Genomic DNA, 22,121 nt, shown 5'->3' on the forward strand with positions numbered 1-22,121 from the left:
AAACTACAGAACTGATAGTTCCACATATTCATTTTCCTTTTAGATCTGTGACATTATTTCTAAATGGGAGCAGGCCTCCAAAGAACAGTATCCTGGGAAATGTGAAGGAACAAGAACTGTGCGTCTTACATATAAAAACAGGTATATAATACTGAGCATAATTCCACTACTGTGTCCTAGGAATTTTCTTTAATTTATATAGTGTTTATTATCTGGAAACATATTAGCTGAATCAAAGTTTACTCCAAAATGTTAAGAGAGAAAGAGAATGCAACCTTTGTTAAATAATTTAACTTCACTAGTATCAATATTTTGGAAACCTTCATATAAACCTTAGATGTTTGTTTTTCTTAAACTTAGCAGGTTGGGAAGTACAGAGTAAGCTAGTCAAGCAAATCCTGGTTTGTTTTCCTTAGTCAATCTTCTGGTTCATTGGACACCCCATCCCATGACCCTGCTTAGAGGCTGTGGCCCTTCCCACATCCTCCACGAGGCCATCTTTCCCTTAATGAACCCTCCTTCCAAGCATCTTACACCTGGTAAGATCCCATTTGTTGAGGTTGAGCTGATCTGCTTGTCTTTTGTGTGGGTTCCACCTGCACAGGTATAGAATAAGGCTCTAGGAGCATGCAGATCCAATGTGCATGGACTTTTAAACATATATCATGAATCTAACAAGAAGAGAGCAAGAGAAGGCTACCAATTAAAGGGATCTCTAAAAATAGAAGTAATGGGATACATCTGTAGGAGAAGGATGAGATAATAGTGAGTCGAACATTATTTGCATAATAAGCAACTGTCACAGGTTGATGTTTCATAGTTCAGTAGTAAAAAGGTCAGCACACAATAGTTTCCATCAAAAGTTGATTTCTCTTACCCTGTTTAGCTTGGAAAACTGTAATGTCCAATTGTATCTACAATCCACATCCAATAAAATGGAACTGATTATGTTATGTACTGGTATTTAATTTTTTAATCTGTAGGTGAAGCTTATGAGATTGAGGAGCACTTGTCTTGACTACAACACCCCTTTTGCTCAGTCCTTGGTCTCTCCTGAGCATCAGTTGCTAATTGTGCCAAACTTTACTGGAACTTGAGTTTTGGATACATGGGGACTAGGCTGACACTACCAAATTAAAAACTCTAGATCTACAGAGGTGAAAAACCACTATACTAATTTGCACTATTATGTACTTGAAAGGTCTATGATTCCTCAAGTGTTAAGTGGTGTTGAATTTCATGAAAGCAAAATACAAATCAATGCTTAATTGTGAAATCATTAAACTTTATTCATTTAGATTCAATGAGGTGCAGATCTTTTGGTGGGTATTTATATCTTTAATTATTTTCAAACTGGCATTTAAATTCTATTCATGTTTAAACTTTTTAGTCTGATTTCTTATCATTCACTTAAAAATAAGATATATGTGTACAATGATACATTTTTTTTAAAAAATGTAAAACTAAGGGCATGTGTTAAGTAATCAGTTTGAACAGCAGTGTAGCTAGCCTTCAAATTTCATTATAAAATTCCAGATTTTACTCCTTTGCTGTCCCTGTTCTATGGAAAAGAGTGAAGGGCTTAACTGGAGCAAAAATTTTAAAATGACAAGATACTGAAGGGTCACTTTTCCCCACCTTTTGGAAGTAGTGAATGTATAGCTAGTAAAATGGTTTAGAGTGACAATTCTAGAGGCTGATTTTCTCCATTCATCCACAGACTTAGTACAGTGGCAGTAAACGCTTCCAAGTGCTGCCCTTCCTCTGTGCCTCAACTCTGCTCTGGACAGGTTACCTTCAGAGTTGAAGCGTTAATAAGTCTCTGTGCACATTCATTCTTTGTCCTAACTGCTGAGGCTACCATTTGTGATAGAAACACCTATCCATTAGGAACTGGATTGATATCACCAACTCATTTCACATGAGTCAATGTAAGTCATCAGATGGTAACAATTTATGGTCAGAGCTGACTTCAAACTAGTGGCCCAGAGGTGCAAGGTCATAGGTCTCATTACTAATCCCCAGGGTCCATCTAATACCCCTATTTTCATTTTTAAATAACTTTTCTTTCTTCTGTTGTAGGCTTTATTTCTCAGGTCAAGTTCGTGGGGAGACAGATAGGGAAAAGCTGTTGTTAATGTATCAGACAAATGATCAGATAGTAAACGGACTTTTTCCTGTCAACAAAGAACTGGCACTGGAAATGGCAGCTCTTTTAGCTCAGGTAATCTATGGGTTTATGGTAACAGTCCATTTGTACATTAACGGGCCACTGCTGACCACCTTCTGCTCCTACTGACCTCAGTGTTAAGGTGGGAGGTTCACAGCACCTTGAATGATCTTGCCCTAATTAATTAAACATAGCATAGCCATTTGCTTTTGTTACAGAGAGTCTTGAACAGGTCTCCCCATTCACTCTGCCATGAATAACTTCTGAAAATTATATATACCATAATAATACAGCCTACAGATGTTTCAGTAGATATATTTCTGTATAAGATTTATTTTCATAAAGAAGAAAAACATAGAGATCATGACATAAAGAAAGTTTGAGAATTACCCGTATATACTCGTTCATAAGCCAAATATTTTTGGTAAAAAAGTGACACATGAAAGAGCGGGGGTCGGCTTATAAATGGGACTACACCAAAATTTGATGATTTTAAACTCATCGAATCGAATATCTAATACATTGTCATTTTGTTTACCTGGAGTGTCTGCAGACATGGAGCCACTTGGCTCCTTGTGACTGCGGTTCTAGGGTGACCAGATGTCCCGATTTTATAGGGACAGTCATGATATTCGGGGCTTTTTCTTATATGGGCACCTATTACCCCTCATATTCTGTCCCGATTTTTCATACCCGCTGTCTGGTCACCTTATGCAGTTCACCGTTCCCAGCCAATGGGAGCGGCAAACCGTGGACATTGGGAGCTGAGGAGCTCCATGCCTGTGAACGCTCCAGGTTAACAAAAAGCCCAGGCCTGCTAGCAGCTTACCCTAACGGACCAGGACCCAAAGTTTGCCAACCCCTGAAATATAGGGTCGGCTTATGAAAGGGTCATACAGTTTTTGCTATTTTTACCTAACCATCTGGGGGGGGCAGCTTATAAACCAACAGGCCAATGAACGAGTATATACGGTACTTTATGGATTGGCTTAATTAGAGCTTGTCAGTTTACACCAGCTGAAGATTTGTCCCTGTATATGAAATACTGTGAAATGCACAAAAACTCTATACAATATGTTTTGCACTTTTGTAATTTAAACTTGATTTGTGCTAACTAATTTTGCCTGGTGAATTTAATGTAATTAGAAGTGAAATATAATTTATGCTATTTTTACATCAGTGAAAATATACTTAATGAAAAAAAAATTTAAGTTTTACAGTATGCTAATCAAGAAGACAATGCATAAAAGGTACAGTAACTCCTCACTTAATGTCGTCCCGGTTAACCTTGTTTCATTGTTACGTTGCTGAGCAATTAGGGAACATGCTCGTTTAAAGTTGTGCAATGCTTCACTATTACATTGTTTGGCTGCCTGCTTTCTCCACAGCTGGCAGCCTCCATACTCCTCTCCCCCTCCCCAGCGCCTCCCACTGGCAGGCAGACCACCCGCCGGCCTTCCTCCACCTCCTGCCCATGGCAATCAGCTGGCTTGCGGCATTTAGGAGGCAGGAGAGAGGAGGAGGAGCGAGCACTCGGCATGCAATCTCCCCCTCCGTCCCCTGCCTCCCGCCCGCAGCAGTCAGCTGGCTTGTGGCATTTAGAAGGCAGGAGGGAGAAGCGAGGACTTGGCATGCAGGCTCCTCCTGCCTCCCAAATGCGGCAAACCACCTGATTGCCCCAGGCAGGAGGCGGGGAGGGGAGCCTGTGCGCCAAGTCCTTGCTCCTTCCCCCTCCCTCCTGCCTCCTAAATGTCGCAAGCCAGCTGATTGCCCCAGGCAGGAGGGACGGGAGAGGAGCGAGGACTCAGCATGGCTCCCCACTCCTTCCCCTGCCTCTTGCCAGTGGCAATCAGCTGGCTTGCTGCATTCAGAAGGGGCGGAGAGGGGGAGAGATGGGAGGACGCAGCCTGCGAAGTAAAGGGGGTGGGGGAGAAGAGGTGAGTCAGGGTTTGGGGGAAGGGGTGGAGCAGATGGGCCGAGGGTTGAGCCCCCTTCCCCTGGCAAAGTCAGTGCCTGTGCTTGTAAGAACAGCAAGAGTAGCAGCCGGACAATCCATCCTCTTCCACTCTCTGACTCCACCACCTCAACTAAGCTTCATACTCAGCAGTGATGATTGTAGTATTAAATTGTTTCTTTAAAATTGTTTAAAACCTATACCTGTATTAAATTGCTTGTTTAAAATAGTTTAAAATGTAGATAATGCCTTTTGTCTGACAAAAAAAAAAATTCCCTGAAACCTAACCCCACCCCCCCATTTACTTTAATTCTTATGGAGAAATTGGATTCACTTAACATCGTTTCACTTAGTTGCATTTTTCAGGACCATAACTACAACATTAAGTGAGGAGTTACTGTATTTAATTTCTAAAATGACTCTGTACAAACAAAGATCTTCTCTTTCCTGGCCTTTCTATTAGGTGGAGATTGGGGACTTCGAAAGACCTTTCTCAACTCCAGCAGGGCAAGTTACTTCTCCCTCCAAGTCCAGTCAGACATTGAAACATGTAGTGGAGAGATTTTACCCAAAGAGGTATAGGCATGGTTGTTCAGAAGAACAGTTAAGGTAAGAGGGGGAAAATATTATGATAGGCAAGCTGTGACCATTTTTACTTTGAGGGTTCTGTTATGTTTAGGGATGAAGTAAGGCTTTTGGATGATTTAGATATATATTTATGAGAAATTTTTGTCTAGAGCTATATATGAAACTTAAATTCTTTTTACCAAATGGGTTAGGGAGAACCCATTTCCTCTAAATCTTTGTTACACAAACATACAATAGGATTATTAATCATGTATTTTAGCAAAATGCTCTTAATTCTCAGAATACACAAATTACTTAGGATCCTATAACCTTTACTCACATAGGACCTGATTCTGACACTCTTACTCACTTGGAATATTATTTTACTCAGAAAATAATCCCATTGAAATGAATAAGTCTATTAAGGTATTACTAAAGTTGAGTAAGGGTGCCACAGTCTGGTCCTCGAGGAGACCTTACTCAAGCAGGCAGACTCATTGAACTCAACCAAACTATTTATATGAGTAAACGTTGCAGGATTTGTATCTGTTCTAGTCAAACATTGGGTATTTCATAATTTAAGATATTTTGAACAAAAATATTCTTCTAATTTCTGCTAATGTTATAGCAACTGTTTTCCCATGGCTCATGGCAAACAGAGCTACAGGAAAAGAAAAAGATTTGAAAAACAGGAAAATGTTATTGTAAAACAAAAATATAGCTGGGGTACTGAAGAGTAGGATATAGTACCTGAAAATACTTACATTTGTTGGTAAAAAGTTTCTATATTTCATGTTGCGGATTGTCAGGGGGTTCGGTAGTATAGCCCAGTGGCGACAGTCGGCAGCTGTGTCGTCCAGCAGCAAGAGTCTGCAGGTCCAGCTGTAGGGGAACCTAGGCCGCTCCCTGCTCCACTGGGTTCCAATCCAGGGCCCTGCGACCAGCAGGTTGGGTATGCAGCCTGAAGGTGGACACCACCAAGCCTGCTCCCTGGGTTACTTCCTACTCTTACCCCTCCAAAGTCACCAGAGGCTCTGCTTATTCACTCACAAAGGGGCAGGGTTCTCCCTGCCTGTGTTCCAGAGTTTGTTTTACTCCAGTCCCAGCCCATCATACCGAGTCTCCATGGGGCATTAGGCAGTTCAGCAGTGGGATCTGGTCCAGGCTGTGTGGAGCTCCTGTGGCCTCTCTGCAGAAGCTAAAAGCAGATAACTGTTCCCCTTCCTCTGTCCACCCTGATGACTAGGAGTGCTCCCTTTTGAGCTCTGCCTCCATTTTGAGTATGCCCAGCTAGTGCAGCTGGATGGGGCCTTGTGGGACTAGTTGCTTGTTAACCCTTGTCTCTTCAGTGTGGAACTTATACATCTCATCTCACAGATGTCCTTTCAATTCTGCTTTCACATGTGGGTACCTATAGATGTATATCAGAAGCTGAGCTGTACTTTTTCACCCTGTGATGCTAGAACTTTTTATTTAAAAGGGGGATGGGGACCATCCTAGATAATTTAAATTTAATCATGGTGTTCCAGAAACAGGAAGATAGCTAAGGTTTGCTGTATGCAAATGATATTAATAACTAGTTTACACAGTTTTCTACACAGCTTATCTGATAGATATGACAGAATATAGCACATAAATCAAATACTCATTTTAACAAAATCAGAAAGTTTTTTATTGGGTTTTTACTAGTTCTTTTTTAACAACAAAATCCAAAAGTACATTCTCACTATGTGTTCCATTTCAAACAGACAGCTTCGTCAGCGATTATCAACTAGATGGATGGCTCTCCGGGGGCGCAGTGCTGCAGATTGTGTGCGCATTTATCTCACAGTAGCCAGAAAGTGGTCATTCTTTGGTGCTAAAATGTTTGTGGCAAAAGTAAGGAACTTTACCAGTTTTGGGTTTTTGGGGTGGTGGTTTAAGTTTGAATGTAGTATACAGGAGAAAAACAAATTAAGTTGAAAGTGGGTTGGAAGTGTTTCTGTTGCTTGAATCTCTGTTAATAGAATCATAGAAGATTAGGGTTGGAAGAGACTTCAGGAGGTCATCTAGTCCAACCCCCTGCTCAAAGCAGGACCAACCCCAACTAAATCATCCCAGCCAGGGCTTTGTCAAGCCAGGCCTTAAAAACTCTAAGGATGGAGATTCCACCACCTCCCTAGGCAACCCATTCCAGTGCTTCACCACCCTCCTAGTGAAATAGGTTTTCCTAATATCCAACCTAGACCTCCCCACTGCAACTTGAGACCATTCCTGCTGCTTCTGTCATATGCCACCACTCAGAACAGCCAAGCTCCATCCTCTTTGGAACCCCCCTTCAGGGCTGGTTTTAGGCCAATTCCACCAATTCCCCGGAATCAGGCCATGCGCTTAAGAGGGCCCTGCGCCCAGTGAGAATCTCTTCCCTGGCTAGAGGGGCCTTTTTAATTTTTACTCACCTGGCGGCTCTCCGGGTCTTCGGCGGCCCTTCGGCGGTGGGTCCTTTAGTGCTGCTGAAGATCTGGAGCGAGTGAAGGACCCGCCGCCGAAGAGTCACCCGGTGAGTACAAGCCCTATGTGTTTACATGGTTTTTTTTTGTCTTCCCTGCTGGGGCCCCGTCGAAACTGTTCGAATTGGGCCCCGCACTTCCTAAAGCCGGCCTTGCCCCCCTGCAGGTAGTTGAAGGCTACAATCAAATCCCCCCTCACTCTTCTCTTCTGCAGACTAAACAAGCACAGTTCCCTCAGCCTCTCCTCATAAGTCACATGCCCCAGCCCCCTAATCATTTTTCATTGCCCTCCGCTGGACTCTCTCCGATTTGTCCACATCCTTTCTGTAGTGGGGGCCCCAAAACTGGATGCAGTACTCCAGATGTGGCCTCACTAGTGCCAAATAGAGGGGAATAATCACTTTCCTCGATCTGCTGGAAATGTTCCTACTAGTGCAGCCCAATATGCCATTAGCCTTCTTGGCAACAAGGGCACACTGCTGACTGATATCCAGCTTCTTGTCCACTTTAATCCCTAGGTCCTTTTTTGCAGAACTGCTGCTTAGCCAGTCAGTCCCCAGCCTGTAACAGTGCATGGAATTCTTCCATCCTAAGTGGAGGACTCTGCACTTGTCCTTGTTGAACCTCCTCAGATTTCTTCTGGCCCAATCCTCCAATTTGTCTAGGTCACTCTGAACACTATTCCTATCTTCCAGCATATCTATCTCTCCCCCCAGCTTAGCGTCATCTGCGAACTTGCTGAGGGTGCAAACCATCCCATCATCCAGATCATTAATGAAGATGTTAAACAAAACCAGCCCCAGGACTGATCCCTGGGGCACTCCACTTGATACCGGCTGCCAACTAGACATTGAGCCGTTGATCACTAACTGTTGAGCCTGATGATCTAGCCAGCTTCCTATCCACCTTATAGTTCATTCATTGAGTCCAGGCTTCTTTAACTTACTGGCAGAAATGCTGTGGGAGACCGTATCAAAGCTTTGCTACCGCCTTCCCCATATCCACAGAGCCAGTTATCTCATCATAGAAGGCAATCAGGTTGGTCAGGAATGACTTTCCCTTGGTGAATCCATGTTGACTGTTCCTGATCACCTTCCTCTCCTCCAAAGGCTTCAAAATGGATTCCTTGAGGACCTGCTCCATGATTTTTCCAGGCACTGAGGTGAGGCTGTAGTATCCAGATTTTCCTTCTTCCCTTTCTTAAAGATGAGCACCATATTTGCCTTTTTCCAATTGTCTGGGACCTCCCCCGATCACCACGAGTTTTCAAAGGTAATGGCCAATGGCTCTGCGATCACATCAGCCAACTCCCTCAGCACCCTCAGATGCATTAGATTCGGCCTCATAGACTTGTGCTTTTCTAAATAGTCCTTACCCTGTTCTTTCACCACTGAGGGCTGCTCACCTCCTCCCCATACTATGCTGTCCAATGCAGCAGTCTGGGAGCTGACCTTGTCTGTGAAGACCGAGGCAAAAAAAGCATTGAGTACTTCAGCTTTTTCCACATCATCTGTCACTAGGTTGCCTCCCCCATTCAGAAAGGGTCCCACACTTTCCCTGACCTTCTTGTTGCTAACATACCTGTAGAAACCCTTCATGTTCCCTTCACATCCCTTGCTAGCTGCAACTCCAATTGTGCTTTGGCCTTCCTGATTACACCACTGCGTGCTCAAGCCATATTTTTATACTCTTCCCTAGTTATCTGTCCAAGTTTCCACTTCTTGTAAGCTTCCTTTTTTGTGTTTAAGCTCACTGAAGATTTCTCTGTTAAGGAAACTGGTTTCCTGCCATATTTGCTATTCTTTCTGCCCATCTGGATGGTTTGTTCCTGCGCCCTTGATAAAGCCAGATCTCCTGGACTCCTTTCCCCGTCATATTAGCCTCCCAGGGGATCCTGCCCACTAGTTCCATGAGGGAGTCAAGGTCTGCTTTTCTGAAGTCCAGGGTCTGTATTCTGCTGCTCTCCTTTCTTCCTTTTGTCAGTATCCTGAACTTGACCATCTCATGGTCACTTTTATCCAGGTTGCCATCCACTTCTACTTCCCCTACCAATTCTTCCTGTTTGTAAGCAACAGGTCAAGAGGAGCACGGCCCCTAGTTGGTTCCTCCAGCACTTGCACCAGGAAGTTGTCCCCAACACTCTCCAAAAACTTCCTGGATTGTCTGTGCACTGCTGTATTGCTCTCCCAGCAGATGTCAGGGTGATTGAAGTCCCCCATGAGAACCAGGGCCTGTGATCTGGAAACTTCTCTTAGTTGTCTGAAGAAAGCCTCATCCTCCCATTCTGGTGGTCTATAGCAGATGCCCACCACGATGTCACTCTTGTTGCTCTCTCCTCTAAACTTAATCCAAAGACTCTCAACAGGTTTTCTCCAGTTTCATACTGGAGCTCTGAGTAATCATACTTCTCTCTTATATACAGTGCAACTCCTCCACCTTTTCTCCCCCGCCTGTTCTTCTTGAACAGTTTATACCCATACATGACAGTGCTCCAGTCATGTGAGTTACCCCACCAAGTCTCTGTTATTCCAATCACATCATAGTTCCTTGATTGTGCCAGGACTTCCAATTCTTCCTGCTTGTTTCCAAGGATTTTTGCATTCATGTACAGGAACCTAAGATAACTAGCCAATTGCCCTAGTTTCTCATTGTGAATCAGAAGGCCTCCCCTGCTGCACCTTCCACCTTGTGTTTCCTCTTGGTATCCCACTTCCCCAGTTACCTCAGGGCTTAGGTCTCCATCCCCCGGTGAACCTAGTTTAAAGCCCTCCTCACTAGGTTAGCCAGCCTGCCTGCGAAGATGCTCTTCCCTCTCTCTGTTAGGTGGATCCCATCTCTTCTTAGCAATCCTTCTTCCTGGAACAACATCCCATTGTCGAAGAATCGAAAGCCCTCTCTCCGACACCACCTGTGCAACCATGCAGTTATCTCCACAATTTGATGGTACCTACCTGGGCCTTCAACAGGGAGGATGGAGGAGAACATGACTTGCACCTCAAACTCCTTTATCCTTCTTCCCAGAGCCACATAGTCCACAGTGACCTGTAGATCATTCTTGGCAGTATCATTGGTGCCCACGTGGAGAAGTAGGAAGGGATAGCAGTCTGAGGGCTTGATCAGTCTCAGCAGACACACCGTCACATCCTGAATTCTCGCTCCAGGCAAGCAGCACACTTAGAGTTTCCTGGTCTGGATGGCAGATGGATGATTCTGTCCCTCTTAGGAGGGAATCCCTGACCCCACCACCCATCTCCTCCTCTTGGGAGTGGTGGTCATGGAACCTGCATCCTTAGGACAGTGCATCCCATGCCTTCCGGTTGATGGGGTCTCCTAATCCCTTCTCTCAGATGATTCTTCCAAACCATTCTCTGCCGTTGTACCTGTACAGAGACCCTGAAAATGGTTTCTTACCACTATCTGCATTGGGGGTACATGGGTTCTCCTCTTTCTTCTTCTGGAGGTCACATGCTGCCAATTTTCTTCCCCGTTCTGCACTGCCCTCTGATTCTTCAGCATGCTGTGCCTGCAGTACCAAACACTGACTTCCCTCTAATCAACCACTCAAGGCCCATCTTGAACACAGCACTCCCAGTTCACACTTTTCAAACAAATGGTTACTGCTTGGACTAAGTAATACACTGATGAATTTTAATAATCTTAATAATAAGTTAATCCTAATAATTTCTAGCCCATGTCTCCCCTGCATTCTAATATCACTCCACACAGAATCCTCTCACTATCTTTTTCCTTGTTTTGAAGCAGTCTTTTTAAATTAATACTTTTTGGGTCTGATTCAACTTCTGTTAAAGACTTAAATGGGAGTTGGGTTTTTGTCCTTAGAAGCATTAATATATATATATTTCAAGCAGATTCTCCCTTGCTGACATCTAAATCACTGTTAAACATCCCACAACTTTGTTACTAAAGAAGACAGTATTGATTGAGATGTGAATAATAAAGAAATTGAGCCTGAAGTTCTGCAGCAATAAATACCCTAAAAATCAATAACCTCAATAAATGTTCATGTCATGCTTCACCCTTGCACACACAAATCACAACACAGGTCTGGTAAATAAACTGATGTAACTTTTGTTTTTTATTTCCCTTCAAATAATCCTAAAATATATACCCTAACTTCTTTGCAGCACTTCTGCTCCCTTATATTTTGGGGTGATATCTGACAAATATTACAATGTCTGAGTCTTTTAATTAAGTTTCTATTTAAAGCTAACCCCATTTATAATGTGTAATGGAATGCTGTTTCTCTTTTTGTAGCCTTTAACAACATCCACACTTGAGAGTTCCTACATATGGCTTGTTGTACATGAAGATGGCATAAGCATTCTAGAATACAGCTTTCTGGTAAAAGAAAAAAACAGTTTTAGTTTAAATTTAAATATATTTTAATAGCGAATATATTGGCCAAATTCATTATTGATGTATTGCCACTGAATTAAATGAAATTACACCAGGGCTGAAATTGGTCCCGTATATTTAGATGCGTAGTCTTAAAGCGTACGTTTGTTACTATAAAATGTTTTAAAGTTACTGCCATGGTTATATTAGTACTGATGGTGGAAGTACCTCATGATTACTTTGCTGGGTATTTGTCATCTTTCTCAGGGAAACATTTTATATATCAAACTACTAAATTAAATGATAAAAGGAAATTCATAGATAAGATTCCTACAATAACCTGAACTCTTCCTACTTGAGGCTTTCATTTAAATGATCACTCATAAGACAATATGCACTAATGGAAAATGATATATAAATGCATTTACAGTTACATAATATGATTATTCCCATTGTATTTGTTGAATAGTATGTCATATTGCCCTGCGTTGTTTAGTCATGTAGTTAAAGACTTAATTCTTTTCTCTCTTACAGTGGTGTAAAGCAGTAGTAACTCCACTGAAATCAATGTAGTGGCACTAGTGTTTTCTTGTGTACCTGAGAGGCTTCCTGTTTTAATTCAAATTTCCAAAGGGGTAGAATTAAATGTTGCTATCAGAATGTTAACACTGCATTTCCCTGATTAATTAAAATCTCTAACATAACATAAATATAGACTTTTTCTCTAAACCTGCCTTTGTATTTAAAGATAGGTATAGAGCGGCAGTTCTCAAACTGTGGGTCAGGACCCCAAAGGGGATCACGACCCCCTCTGAATGAGGTCGCCAGGGTTGGCTTAGACTTCCTGAGGCCTGGGGCTGAATTCCAAGCCCAGCTGCCCAAGGCTGAAGCCAAAGTCTGAGGGCTTCAGCCCGGGGCATCAGGGCTTAGGCTGCAGGCCCCCTGCAGGGCACTGGGGCTTGGGCGGGCTCAGGCTTCCGTCCTCTCCCGGGGTTGTGAACTAATTTGTTGTCAGAAGGGGGTCGTGGTTCAATGAAATTTGCAAACTCCTGGTATAGAGGAATTAGACAAATGTAATAAATATTAAAGGATGAAAAGAGGAGGGAAAAGTGCAATCAAGCAGATTGAGAGAAAATAGAGGCTGCAGCATGACGTTCCATCAACACCCTTCTCACTCCTTGAAGGTCTTCAGTTTAAGTTCTGATCCAGCTCAGTCTTTCTTAACATATAACTATGTTTCTCAGCCTATAAGGTTGGCCTCTGTCAGGTCATAGGCAATCAGGCCTAGGGGTCAGAGTGAGACTAGGGAGTCAGGCCTACTGATTGGATTTTGAACTCCAAAGCCAAGAGTCGAGACAGAGTCAAAGTCAGGAATCAGAGCCAATAGTCGGGACCGAAGTCACAGTCTGAATCCCAGAGCCAAGGGTTGAGGTGGAGTCAAGAGTCAGAGCTGAGGGTCGGAGCTGGACTACCAGGAGGCAGGAGCAAGGCTGGTTCTTCTTTGAGGAATGTCCCTGTGGGTGCTCCACTTTATGTGTGTCCATGCGCCCTGCTCTTGCAATCGGAGATTTGTAGTAGCAGTGCCTGGTTTGATCGCGCATGCACCATTGCTTCTTGTGCCCCCTCAGGAGGTTACATGGTGCTGCATGATCAAGCATTCCTCAGTTCCTTCTCTATCTCTATTGGCTTGAGTCTATGCACTTAGCAGCGCCTCTTACTTTTTTTTAGTATAAGATACCTTTATAGGTAAGACTTAGGTTAGCAATTAGGAAGTTATTTATTCTCACCCTTCCTACTTATCTTATTTTAGAAAAAAAAATTCTATCCTTATCTCCCTTATTAGGACAATAAGTTTCAGTTTTCTATAGTTTTACTGTTCCCCTCTCTCATTCTGGGACAGAAGACTCTCTGTCATGCCCAGCTCTCTGGGATTCAAATGCTGTCTGAGGTGCAGACTGTCAATCCCTATTTCTGACAGACATGCACGGTATATCCTGCTGTCTCAGTGAGACATACCTCAGAAGTGCTTGCCTTACTATAATCTAAAGGCCAGAACAGGGAAAGCAAGGGATCTATAACTTATGCTACTTATGATGGAAAAATCTCTGCAACCAGCCTCAGATCCCAAGTCAGGGACTCCCTTTGCCATTGGCAGCCTCTGATAAAGATTCTGCCACAATAGCCCCTACTAAAGAGCCTTTTCCCAGGAAGGCTACAAAAAAGCAGGCTCAGACTTCACCTCCATGGGAATCAGCTAAGAAAAAGCACTCCCCTACCTCCGAGACCACATCGGTACCGATGGCGCCGGGTACGTCAGACTCCAAGACACCAGGACCATCCAGTACTGCGAGTACCCAGAGAGAAAAAAACCCTAAGCAGGCAAGCTCTGCCAGAGGCTCAAAGGGCAAAGTAAAACCCTCTGCCTCGGTACTGATGGAGCTGAAGAGACACTTGGCGCAAAGCAGTGCAGTGGCACCACCTGCGGTACCTACTCTGCATAGCACAAGACCCTTGGCACCGATGGCTACAATTCACATATCAGTGCCACCAGCAACACTGACATAAGTACCTCGTATTGCAGCAATATTCATAAGACACACAGACCTACTGGTCTCTTCAATACCAGAATCCCCGCTCCTTGGTACCAATGGCACTCCAAGTTGATTGGTACCAAGCCACCTGACCATTCCACCTAGGTCTGCTCCCCCTCTCTCCAGTGTTGATGGTGAGGAGGATGAAGGGGAAATATATGCACCTCATCACTCCTCACCCATAGCAGAATTGTCCCACCAAACAGGACACCACTCATCTTCAGAGGCAACTAGCTGGTACGGATACCCATGGGTGCCGCCTTCTATGCCATTCCCATCAGACTGGCGCTACTGGGACCCCTGGGCAGCATACAGGGCACTATATTACAAGCCCACCAAGATTGCAAACGCTCCTTTCTCCATCACCCATACTAGGACCCTCAGAAACCGAGGAGGAGATGAATGAGGAAACTGATGAAACTTCAGACTAGGAAGCCTTACCACTGATGAACCTGTCATCTTCATCACTGGACAAAACTATAATGCCTCCATCCCCCACCACAAAGGATGACTTTAAGCAATTCCACGAGCTCTGCAAAAGGGTGGCAGAGTCCCTGGATATATCCTTAGAGGAGGTACCTTAATGACAGCTTAAATTACTGGATGTGTTTCAAACATCTACCTTGGAAAAGATAACATCATTAATCAGTAATGCTGTCATGGAGCCTGCCAAAAACTGTCTGGCAGACCTCAGCAATAGCATCTCCATCATGGAAAAGATCTGAAAAAATACTATGTACCAACTAAAGGAATGGAGTTCTTGTTTACACACCCCACACCAAACTCTTTAATGGTGGGAGCAGTAAATGAGAGGGGAAGGCAAAACCATATCAGAACAGCCCCTTATGACAAAGAATGGAAGAGGCTAGACCTCTTCAGTCGCAGGGCATACTCATCTGCAACATTGGAGTTTCGAATAGCTAATTATGAAGCCCTGCTATCAAAATACACATACAATATTTTCGAAAATGTCAGAATTTTTTGTTTTCTGGCAAGCTATCAATAAGGAGCAATTCAAGGCCAACATTACTGAAGGTCATCTCATTGCCAGGACAGCACTGCAGGCCTCACTTGACTCCACAGATATAGCAGCAGGCTCCATTGCAACACCGGTGGTCATGAGCCAGGCATCATGGTTCCCTCTCTTGGAGTTCCTGAGAGAGGTGCAGGTAAAGGTCAAGGACCTGCCCTTTGAAGACCCAAAACTATTTGCAGCCAAAACAGATGAGTCCCTTCGTATCCTGAAAGATTCAAGGGCAACGCTAAAATCCCTGGATAGTTATACACCAGCAAATAAGAAACAGGGCAGGTATCATATGCAGAGATTCAGGTCACCACCATACACACAGCCACACAGGAAAAGACAGACCAGATGACGACAAATCCTGATCCAACCTTAAACATTTATGGGTTGAGAGGGTTCTGTGTGGGTCAATCTGGGTGTGGGCAGTTCAGCGGGGGATCTGGGTGTGGGGGAGATCTGGATGCACAGGGGCTTGATGTGGGTTCTGGGTCAATGGTAATGGAACTCTACAAGGGGGTCGAGCTGAAGGTGGATGGGGCTTAGTGTGGAGGAGTATCTAGGTGTGGTGGGGATAGAGCTTGGCCAGAAGGTCTGGGTGTGGAGGGCTCAGTGGGGGGTCCAGATGCTGGAGGAATGGGACTTGTCTGGGGAGGTTCTGGGTGTGGGGGGGAGGTGACGCTTGGCGGGAGGGTCTGGGTTATGAGGGGGTCTGGATGCATGGTGGTTGGGCAGATGGGGGAGCAGCTCCCTGTACAGGGATCCCTCCCCCCCTGCAGCTGAGGAACGATGGCTGCAGGAAGTGGGTAGCGGGGCGGTGTTTGCAGAGCTTCCTACATCTGGGGGAGAAATCTGGAAGTGGGTCTGACGTGGTCCTGGATGCCGTGCAGGGGAAGAGGAAGTTCCATCCTCCCCAGCCCAACCGGGACGAGCAGCTGAGCCTGGCACAGGGAAGGAGCCACAAGCTGGGTCTTCCCAGTCCTGCTCCCTGCCCCACAGTGATTTACCTCTCTGCCAGCTGCCCTGGGCACTCGAAACATACTGCTGGAAAGGGTCATATGACTGCTCTTGCGGCTTCCCTTTGCTTCCCCATCAGAAAGTCATTCTTCTGCAGAGAACAAAGAAATCTACAGGAGACAAATTCTGCGTATGTGCAGTGGTGCAGAATTCCCCCATGAGTAGCATTTCCTCCAACCCCACTCCTAACCAGGTCATACACAAGATCAGGAGGGACAAATCAGAAGTCATCCTAATAGCACCTACATGGCCCAGGCAAACATGCTTCCCTTACCTATTAAAGATAATGGCATGCCCACCTTGAAATCTTCCTCTAGTACCTCATCTCTTCTCCCAAGATATGGACACATCCACCAACCCAACCTCAAGGCATGGTTACTCCATGGCTGAGAGAAAATTAAACAACCTGCTCAGAGGAAGTAAAAGACCTCTTATTGAACAGCCATAGGTAAAGTACAAGAAAGACATATACTCATAAATGGAAAGGGTTCAGCATCTGGTGCCAGAGCAAACAAATCATACCAACATCCTCTCCTTTACCAAAAGTATTAGATTATATATTAGAACTAAAAAACTGTGACTCTCCACAATCTCTGTCAAGATGCACCTTGCAGCTATCACGGCTTTCCACAATAAGGTTGATGGGGTCACCATATTTGCCCATCCAACAACCAAACGCTACCTCAAGGGCGTTAAGAACACTTACCCTGAAATACGGACTGCAGCTCCTATGTGAGACCTCAGCCTGGTCTTACATGGACTTACAGAAACGCTGTTTCAACCTCTGGCCAAGTGTTCATTACTCCATCTATCTATGAAGATGGCTTTCCTCATTGCCATTAGGTCTGCTAGACGTGTGGGAGAACTAGGTGCCCTAATAGCACACCCTCCGTATGCAACTTTCTTTAAAAGATAGTCACCCTAAGACCACACCCCAAGTTCTTACTGCAAGTTGCCTCCCCTTTTCATTTAAACCAACTTACCTGCATTTTTTCCAAAACCACATGCAGACAAAAGAGAGGCATCACTCCACACCTTGGACGTCTGAAGAGCATTAGCCTTCTACATTGCAAGAACAAAAACCTTTAGAAAATCACTGAAACTATTAATCTCTATATCAGAATGATCAAAAGGGGAAGCCATCATCTCAAAACAGAGACTATCCAAATGGATATCAGGATGCATCCACTTTTGTTATCAAAAACGTCAGTTACAAGCCCCATCGGGGGCCTGCAGACACTCTACCAGAGCACTTTCAACATCCATAGCCCTCAATAATGTCCATTATGGACATTTGCAGAGCAGCAACTTAAGCATCTGCTCACACATTCACAAAGCACTATGCTATAGAGCAGGGGTAATCAATTATTTTTTGTTAAGGTCCAAATTTCTTGGCCAAAGATATTGTCAAGGTCCAGTCTCCGGAGAAAATAATAATAAAAAAAACCTAACAATAATACTAATAAGTAAATGAAAAGATTTCAGGGTCTGTTCTAAAGCATCTGGCAGGCCGGATTTGGCTCATGGTCTGCCTATTGACTACATCTGCTGTAGAGCAACAGTTATAATTAGACATTCTGTTTAGGCTCATGGTCAATCACAAACACAACTCCAAGGCCCTTCCCTTCCACTGAGGGGCACTGCTTGACAGTCACCTAAAAACCACAGGGACACTCCTCAAAGAAGAGAAGGTTACTCACCCCATGCAGTAACTGAGGTTCTTTGAGATGGTTGTCCCTATGGGTGCTTCACTACCCTCTCTCCTCCCCTCTGCTTTGGAGTTTCATGCTAGATTCTCTGTGGTAGAGAAGGAACTGAGGCACACGAGACAGCAATAGCACATGCGTGACACAACCAGGCACTGCTACTACAAATTTCCGATTGCAAGCGCAGGGCACATGGACACACCTAAAGTGGAGCACCCACAGGGACAACCATCTTGAAGAACCTCAGTTACTTCACAAGGTGAATAACCTTCTGAGGCAGGAGTGAGGCTGGAACAGGATGTGAACAGAACCTGTCCTGCACCCAGCCTTGGGCTGGAGCTGTGGAGGACAGAGCAGGAGCAGGGCTTGGAGAGACAAGAACAGAGAGACAGTCTGTGGGTGTGGGTATTGAGCAGCCAGTGAGCTAGTGCTGCTAGATTTCAGAACCACTCTTCAGGCTTCCTCAGCCAATCGGGCAGGATGGTCCATCAGGCAGCCTGGCTGGCTGAGTAGAGTGTTAAGAGCACTGAGCAGGTGCAGCTGAGAGCAGTCTCACTGGAGGTTCTGACCTCTTCCTGGAAAATGAAGGCAAACCTAACACAAAATGTAATGGGGAAAAAGTTAGGGTAATCCTGTCTTTTACAATTTGGATGAGGTCTTTTTGCAAGTTGAAAAACAAGGGCAAAAAGGAGTTTGGTACCCAGGAGATTAAAATAATTACTGTACAGATATTTTCTCATTATAATTTAAAATGTGCATATCTGTATTAAAACACTATCCATATTGATTGATATCATATTAGGTATGAATCAGCACAACAAATGGCAGTGACTCAAAAGCTACATGTCCAGAGTTGTGTGTTGAATAATACAGGCCAAAAATTCAAAGTGTGCTGCTTCTCTCCATGCAGAAGGTTTTGTGCACTATTAGTACTGTGAACAAACCACCAATTTTATCCCCATTTGTGAGCACAAATGGTTTTGCCAATGTGAATTGTATCACTTGTACACACAAAGATTATATTGAAATCCTTTTTGAAACTTTGGGCCCTGAGATTCAACTTCTTTAGAGCCTGATCCAATTCCAGTGGGACTCTTAACATTGACTTCTGTGGGAGTCAGATTGTGCCTTTCATTTATAATGTAAGTTGTGTATCTGAGTCCAAACTCAAAAATTGTAACCATTAAACTAAATATATATTATATTAATTAGAAACAGGGCCACCCCGGAAGCAGAAGTCTTTCACAATGAAGGCCTGAGGGAAACAGGCACATAATTTGCAATTAGTTTCAAAATTCTACAAAAGGGGCCGAAAACTGTGTTTTGAAATCAGATGAGTAATTATGTTTGAAGAAGTATTCACTGTAGTCTTTTTCCCTGTATTTTTCTGTATACATGAAACTGTTTTTTCCTTTCTTTCGTTAAAGCGATTAATAGTTACATATGTACACAAAAGTCTGATGACCTTTGGAGGCTACCAAGATGACTTTATGCTGGTAGTTAACAATGCTCAGTCAAAAGACAAGCCAAACGAAAAACTCCTATTTGGAATGGCAAAACCAAAGGTTGGTACACTAGCTGAAATCATTTCCAGTGTTTGTTGCCTCTTTGTACTTAAGTACCCTTGTGTATATGCACAAGGTGCAATACTTGCTGTTCAGAACATTCTCCAGTTATTAGCTTTTGCATAATGAATTTAAAGGGGGAAGCAATTAAAAACATAAAAGTCAGTTTTCTTGTTTTAATGACCCTTCCCCCAGAGTTCCAGACTTTACAAACAAGGACAGTTAGGGAGATAAAAGACAGGAAGTATATACAGTGCCTAAAAATCAGTATAGCTGCAATTTAAAAAAAATGTTTGGATCCCCGTTAAAGCAATGTCTGTATTTTATCATGGCCTTCCATCTATACACTTCTCCAGAATTCTAGGACTAAGAAACTCTTTTGCTAATATTAGTCTAAACCCTCTCTCACGGCTAATATTGCCTACCAGCCTGAACAAAACAAATAAAAGCAGAATTTCAGCTATAACTAAGGAGTGAAACTCTAGTTTCTATAAGCCAGAACAACCTACCAATAGGATCATAGTTTCCTGCATATAACTTCAGTTAAAAATTGTGTCTCTTCATAGAAATATGCACACGTGTATGTCAAACAGTTCAAGAAATAGTGATTTTCTATCAAATCATCCCTTTAAAGGGGAATTTTTTGGCAGTTCCATGGAGAAGGCATGGTGCACAGCATCCCAGATCTTTGGGGGGAAAACATCACAGCCACCTGGGCGTCAGCCCATCTGGACTGCTTCTTTAACACTTGTGCAGGAGACATACAACACTGTATAGGAAAAGTTAGGCTGCATGTAGTAAAATTATTACCTAAGAGACATGTATTGGTCTGTAGAATTTTCTCCTAAAGAAGTGGTGGAAACTGAGTTGCTTGAATCATTTAAAATTGTGCAGGACAAAACGCTCCATGTACTTACTCTAGGGAGTAATCCTGCATTGGTAGAGAGATAGGCAAGATAACCATAACCCTAACAGGTATTTTTCCCATCTATGATTTCTTTGATAAAATATAAGAATTTATATAAAAATATAATATCAGTCGCTCATTAAATCTTACCTATTTCTTTAGAGTCAAAACACAAGTTATATTTTTCCAGATACAGATTATAGTGTGTTTCGTGTTACAGATTCTTGAGATCACTCTACTGATTGCTAGCTATATTAACCACTTCCATCAGCAAAAGGGGGCTGCTCATCATCTCTCTGCTCCAGCACTACTCTCCCCTCAAACAGGACAGAAAACCAAGGAAATGGGGAGTCAGCCGCTTCTTTCGAACAGCAGACCAACCAAAGGTCCTACTTTGTTATGAAAGGAACAGATATCTGTGAAAATATATACTTTTGGTATGCTTCCTACATTGACTGAACATCTTTGGATGTGCCAGATATACATCATATGCTAGTTTGCAATACAAGCCAAGAAAGATGGACTGCTTTCCATCCATTTTAGTTAAAGAGGCCCCTGTTAAAACTCTGCAAACAAATTGCAGGTGGGGCGATTATCCTATCAGATGAAGCTCACCCCATTTCTGAACATGGGTTCAAAAATACTTCCAAGTAGGATTCTTTTCTGGGTGGGGAGTTGACCTTTGAAGTGATTTCAGTAAGTGTCAGGGATTTTAAAGACCATTTCCCCAGGGAGGACTGTGTCTTCACCTCTCCAACCTTGTTTTTCAAATTATGCAAGTTGCATAACCTTGGTTATGAGAAAGCATTTTTGTTTAAATGGGAAAACAGACACATGTACTTTCCACTCTCTCACGCCTTCTTATCTGCAATACAAGCACCCTGGGACACAGTCTAAAGGGGACGTTTTTATGAAAGCCCTTTTAAAAAAGTACTGGCAGCACATCATTGATCATACATCTTATAATTTATTATAAATGTATTCTCTTATACAACAGTTTACTTGTGTGATCCGCAGCAATGGGCTGGTAGTTTCTACACACTTCTTTTTGATTTTCTAAATCTAAATTGGGCATATGTTGTAGAAAACATAGTGGATATTTAAAAAAAAACAAGAGTGGATAGTCTTAGTTTGGCCTGCTAGTTTTTTCCCTTCTTTAAATAACATAGTTGAGAAATGAGTGAGTTAGAATTCAAACCACAAGCACAATATAAAAAGCATTTACATGAATAGGTACATGTAAACTTGGAGAAAGACTTCATAAAATGTGTGATGTGTATACTGTACAGTAGTATTGCATAGTATTTTGTAAATATAAGCCTAATACAATAAAGTGTTCTACTTGTCATTGTTTTAGCATTTTTCATATTTAATCCATGCCTTTCACACCATAATATTAGTATGAGGGTCTCTTACCCACTAGAAAAACCTCTGAGATACAATTCAAACAAGTAATTGACCTTGTAGATATATTTCTTAATTTCTGTTTGCCACTAATGTTAGTTATCAAGGACATTTATCACTTAAACATGAGTTTTATCCCTCATGGTTTATTCTAGAACCTGGAGTAATGTTAAAATGCTGAATTTGTAACCTCTGAAGATTAATAATCTCAGTTTATGGTATAATTTTAAAAAAGTATGGAATCCATCTCATGGTGCTTGCCTCTTACATAAGGCAGAGTTTATATTCCTGAAGGACTGAGACCAGATTATAAAGGACATAATTTGCATTCTTCTATTTTTAAAAACTGGAGAAAGAGATTGAAAGCTGAATTC

General features: G+C 43.0%; 1 protein-coding gene across 3 annotated transcripts in view; it reads left to right on the forward strand.

Moving 5' to 3' along the window:
• PLEKHH2 (pleckstrin homology, MyTH4 and FERM domain containing H2) overlaps window positions 1–21,691 on the forward strand; it is a 123,149-nt gene extending 101,458 nt beyond the window's left edge. For all 3 annotated transcript variants that reach the window (XM_030557657.1, XM_030557658.1, XM_030557660.1), the window contains 7 exons: window positions 44–141; window positions 2,083–2,224; window positions 4,588–4,733; window positions 6,440–6,569; window positions 11,456–11,542; window positions 19,299–19,436; window positions 20,564–21,691. In XM_030557657.1, the coding sequence (XP_030413517.1) occupies window positions 44–141; window positions 2,083–2,224; window positions 4,588–4,733; window positions 6,440–6,569; window positions 11,456–11,542; window positions 19,299–19,436; window positions 20,564–20,746 (924 nt within the window). In that variant the 3' untranslated portion in view covers window positions 20,747–21,691. The remainder of the gene's footprint in view (window positions 1–43; window positions 142–2,082; window positions 2,225–4,587; window positions 4,734–6,439; window positions 6,570–11,455; window positions 11,543–19,298; window positions 19,437–20,563) is intronic.
• The last annotated feature ends 430 nt before the right edge of the window (window positions 21,692–22,121 follow it).

This window comes from Gopherus evgoodei, chromosome 3, assembly GCF_007399415.2.
Source record: "Gopherus evgoodei ecotype Sinaloan lineage chromosome 3, rGopEvg1_v1.p, whole genome shotgun sequence".
Lineage (NCBI taxonomy): Eukaryota > Metazoa > Chordata > Testudines > Testudinidae > Gopherus > Gopherus evgoodei.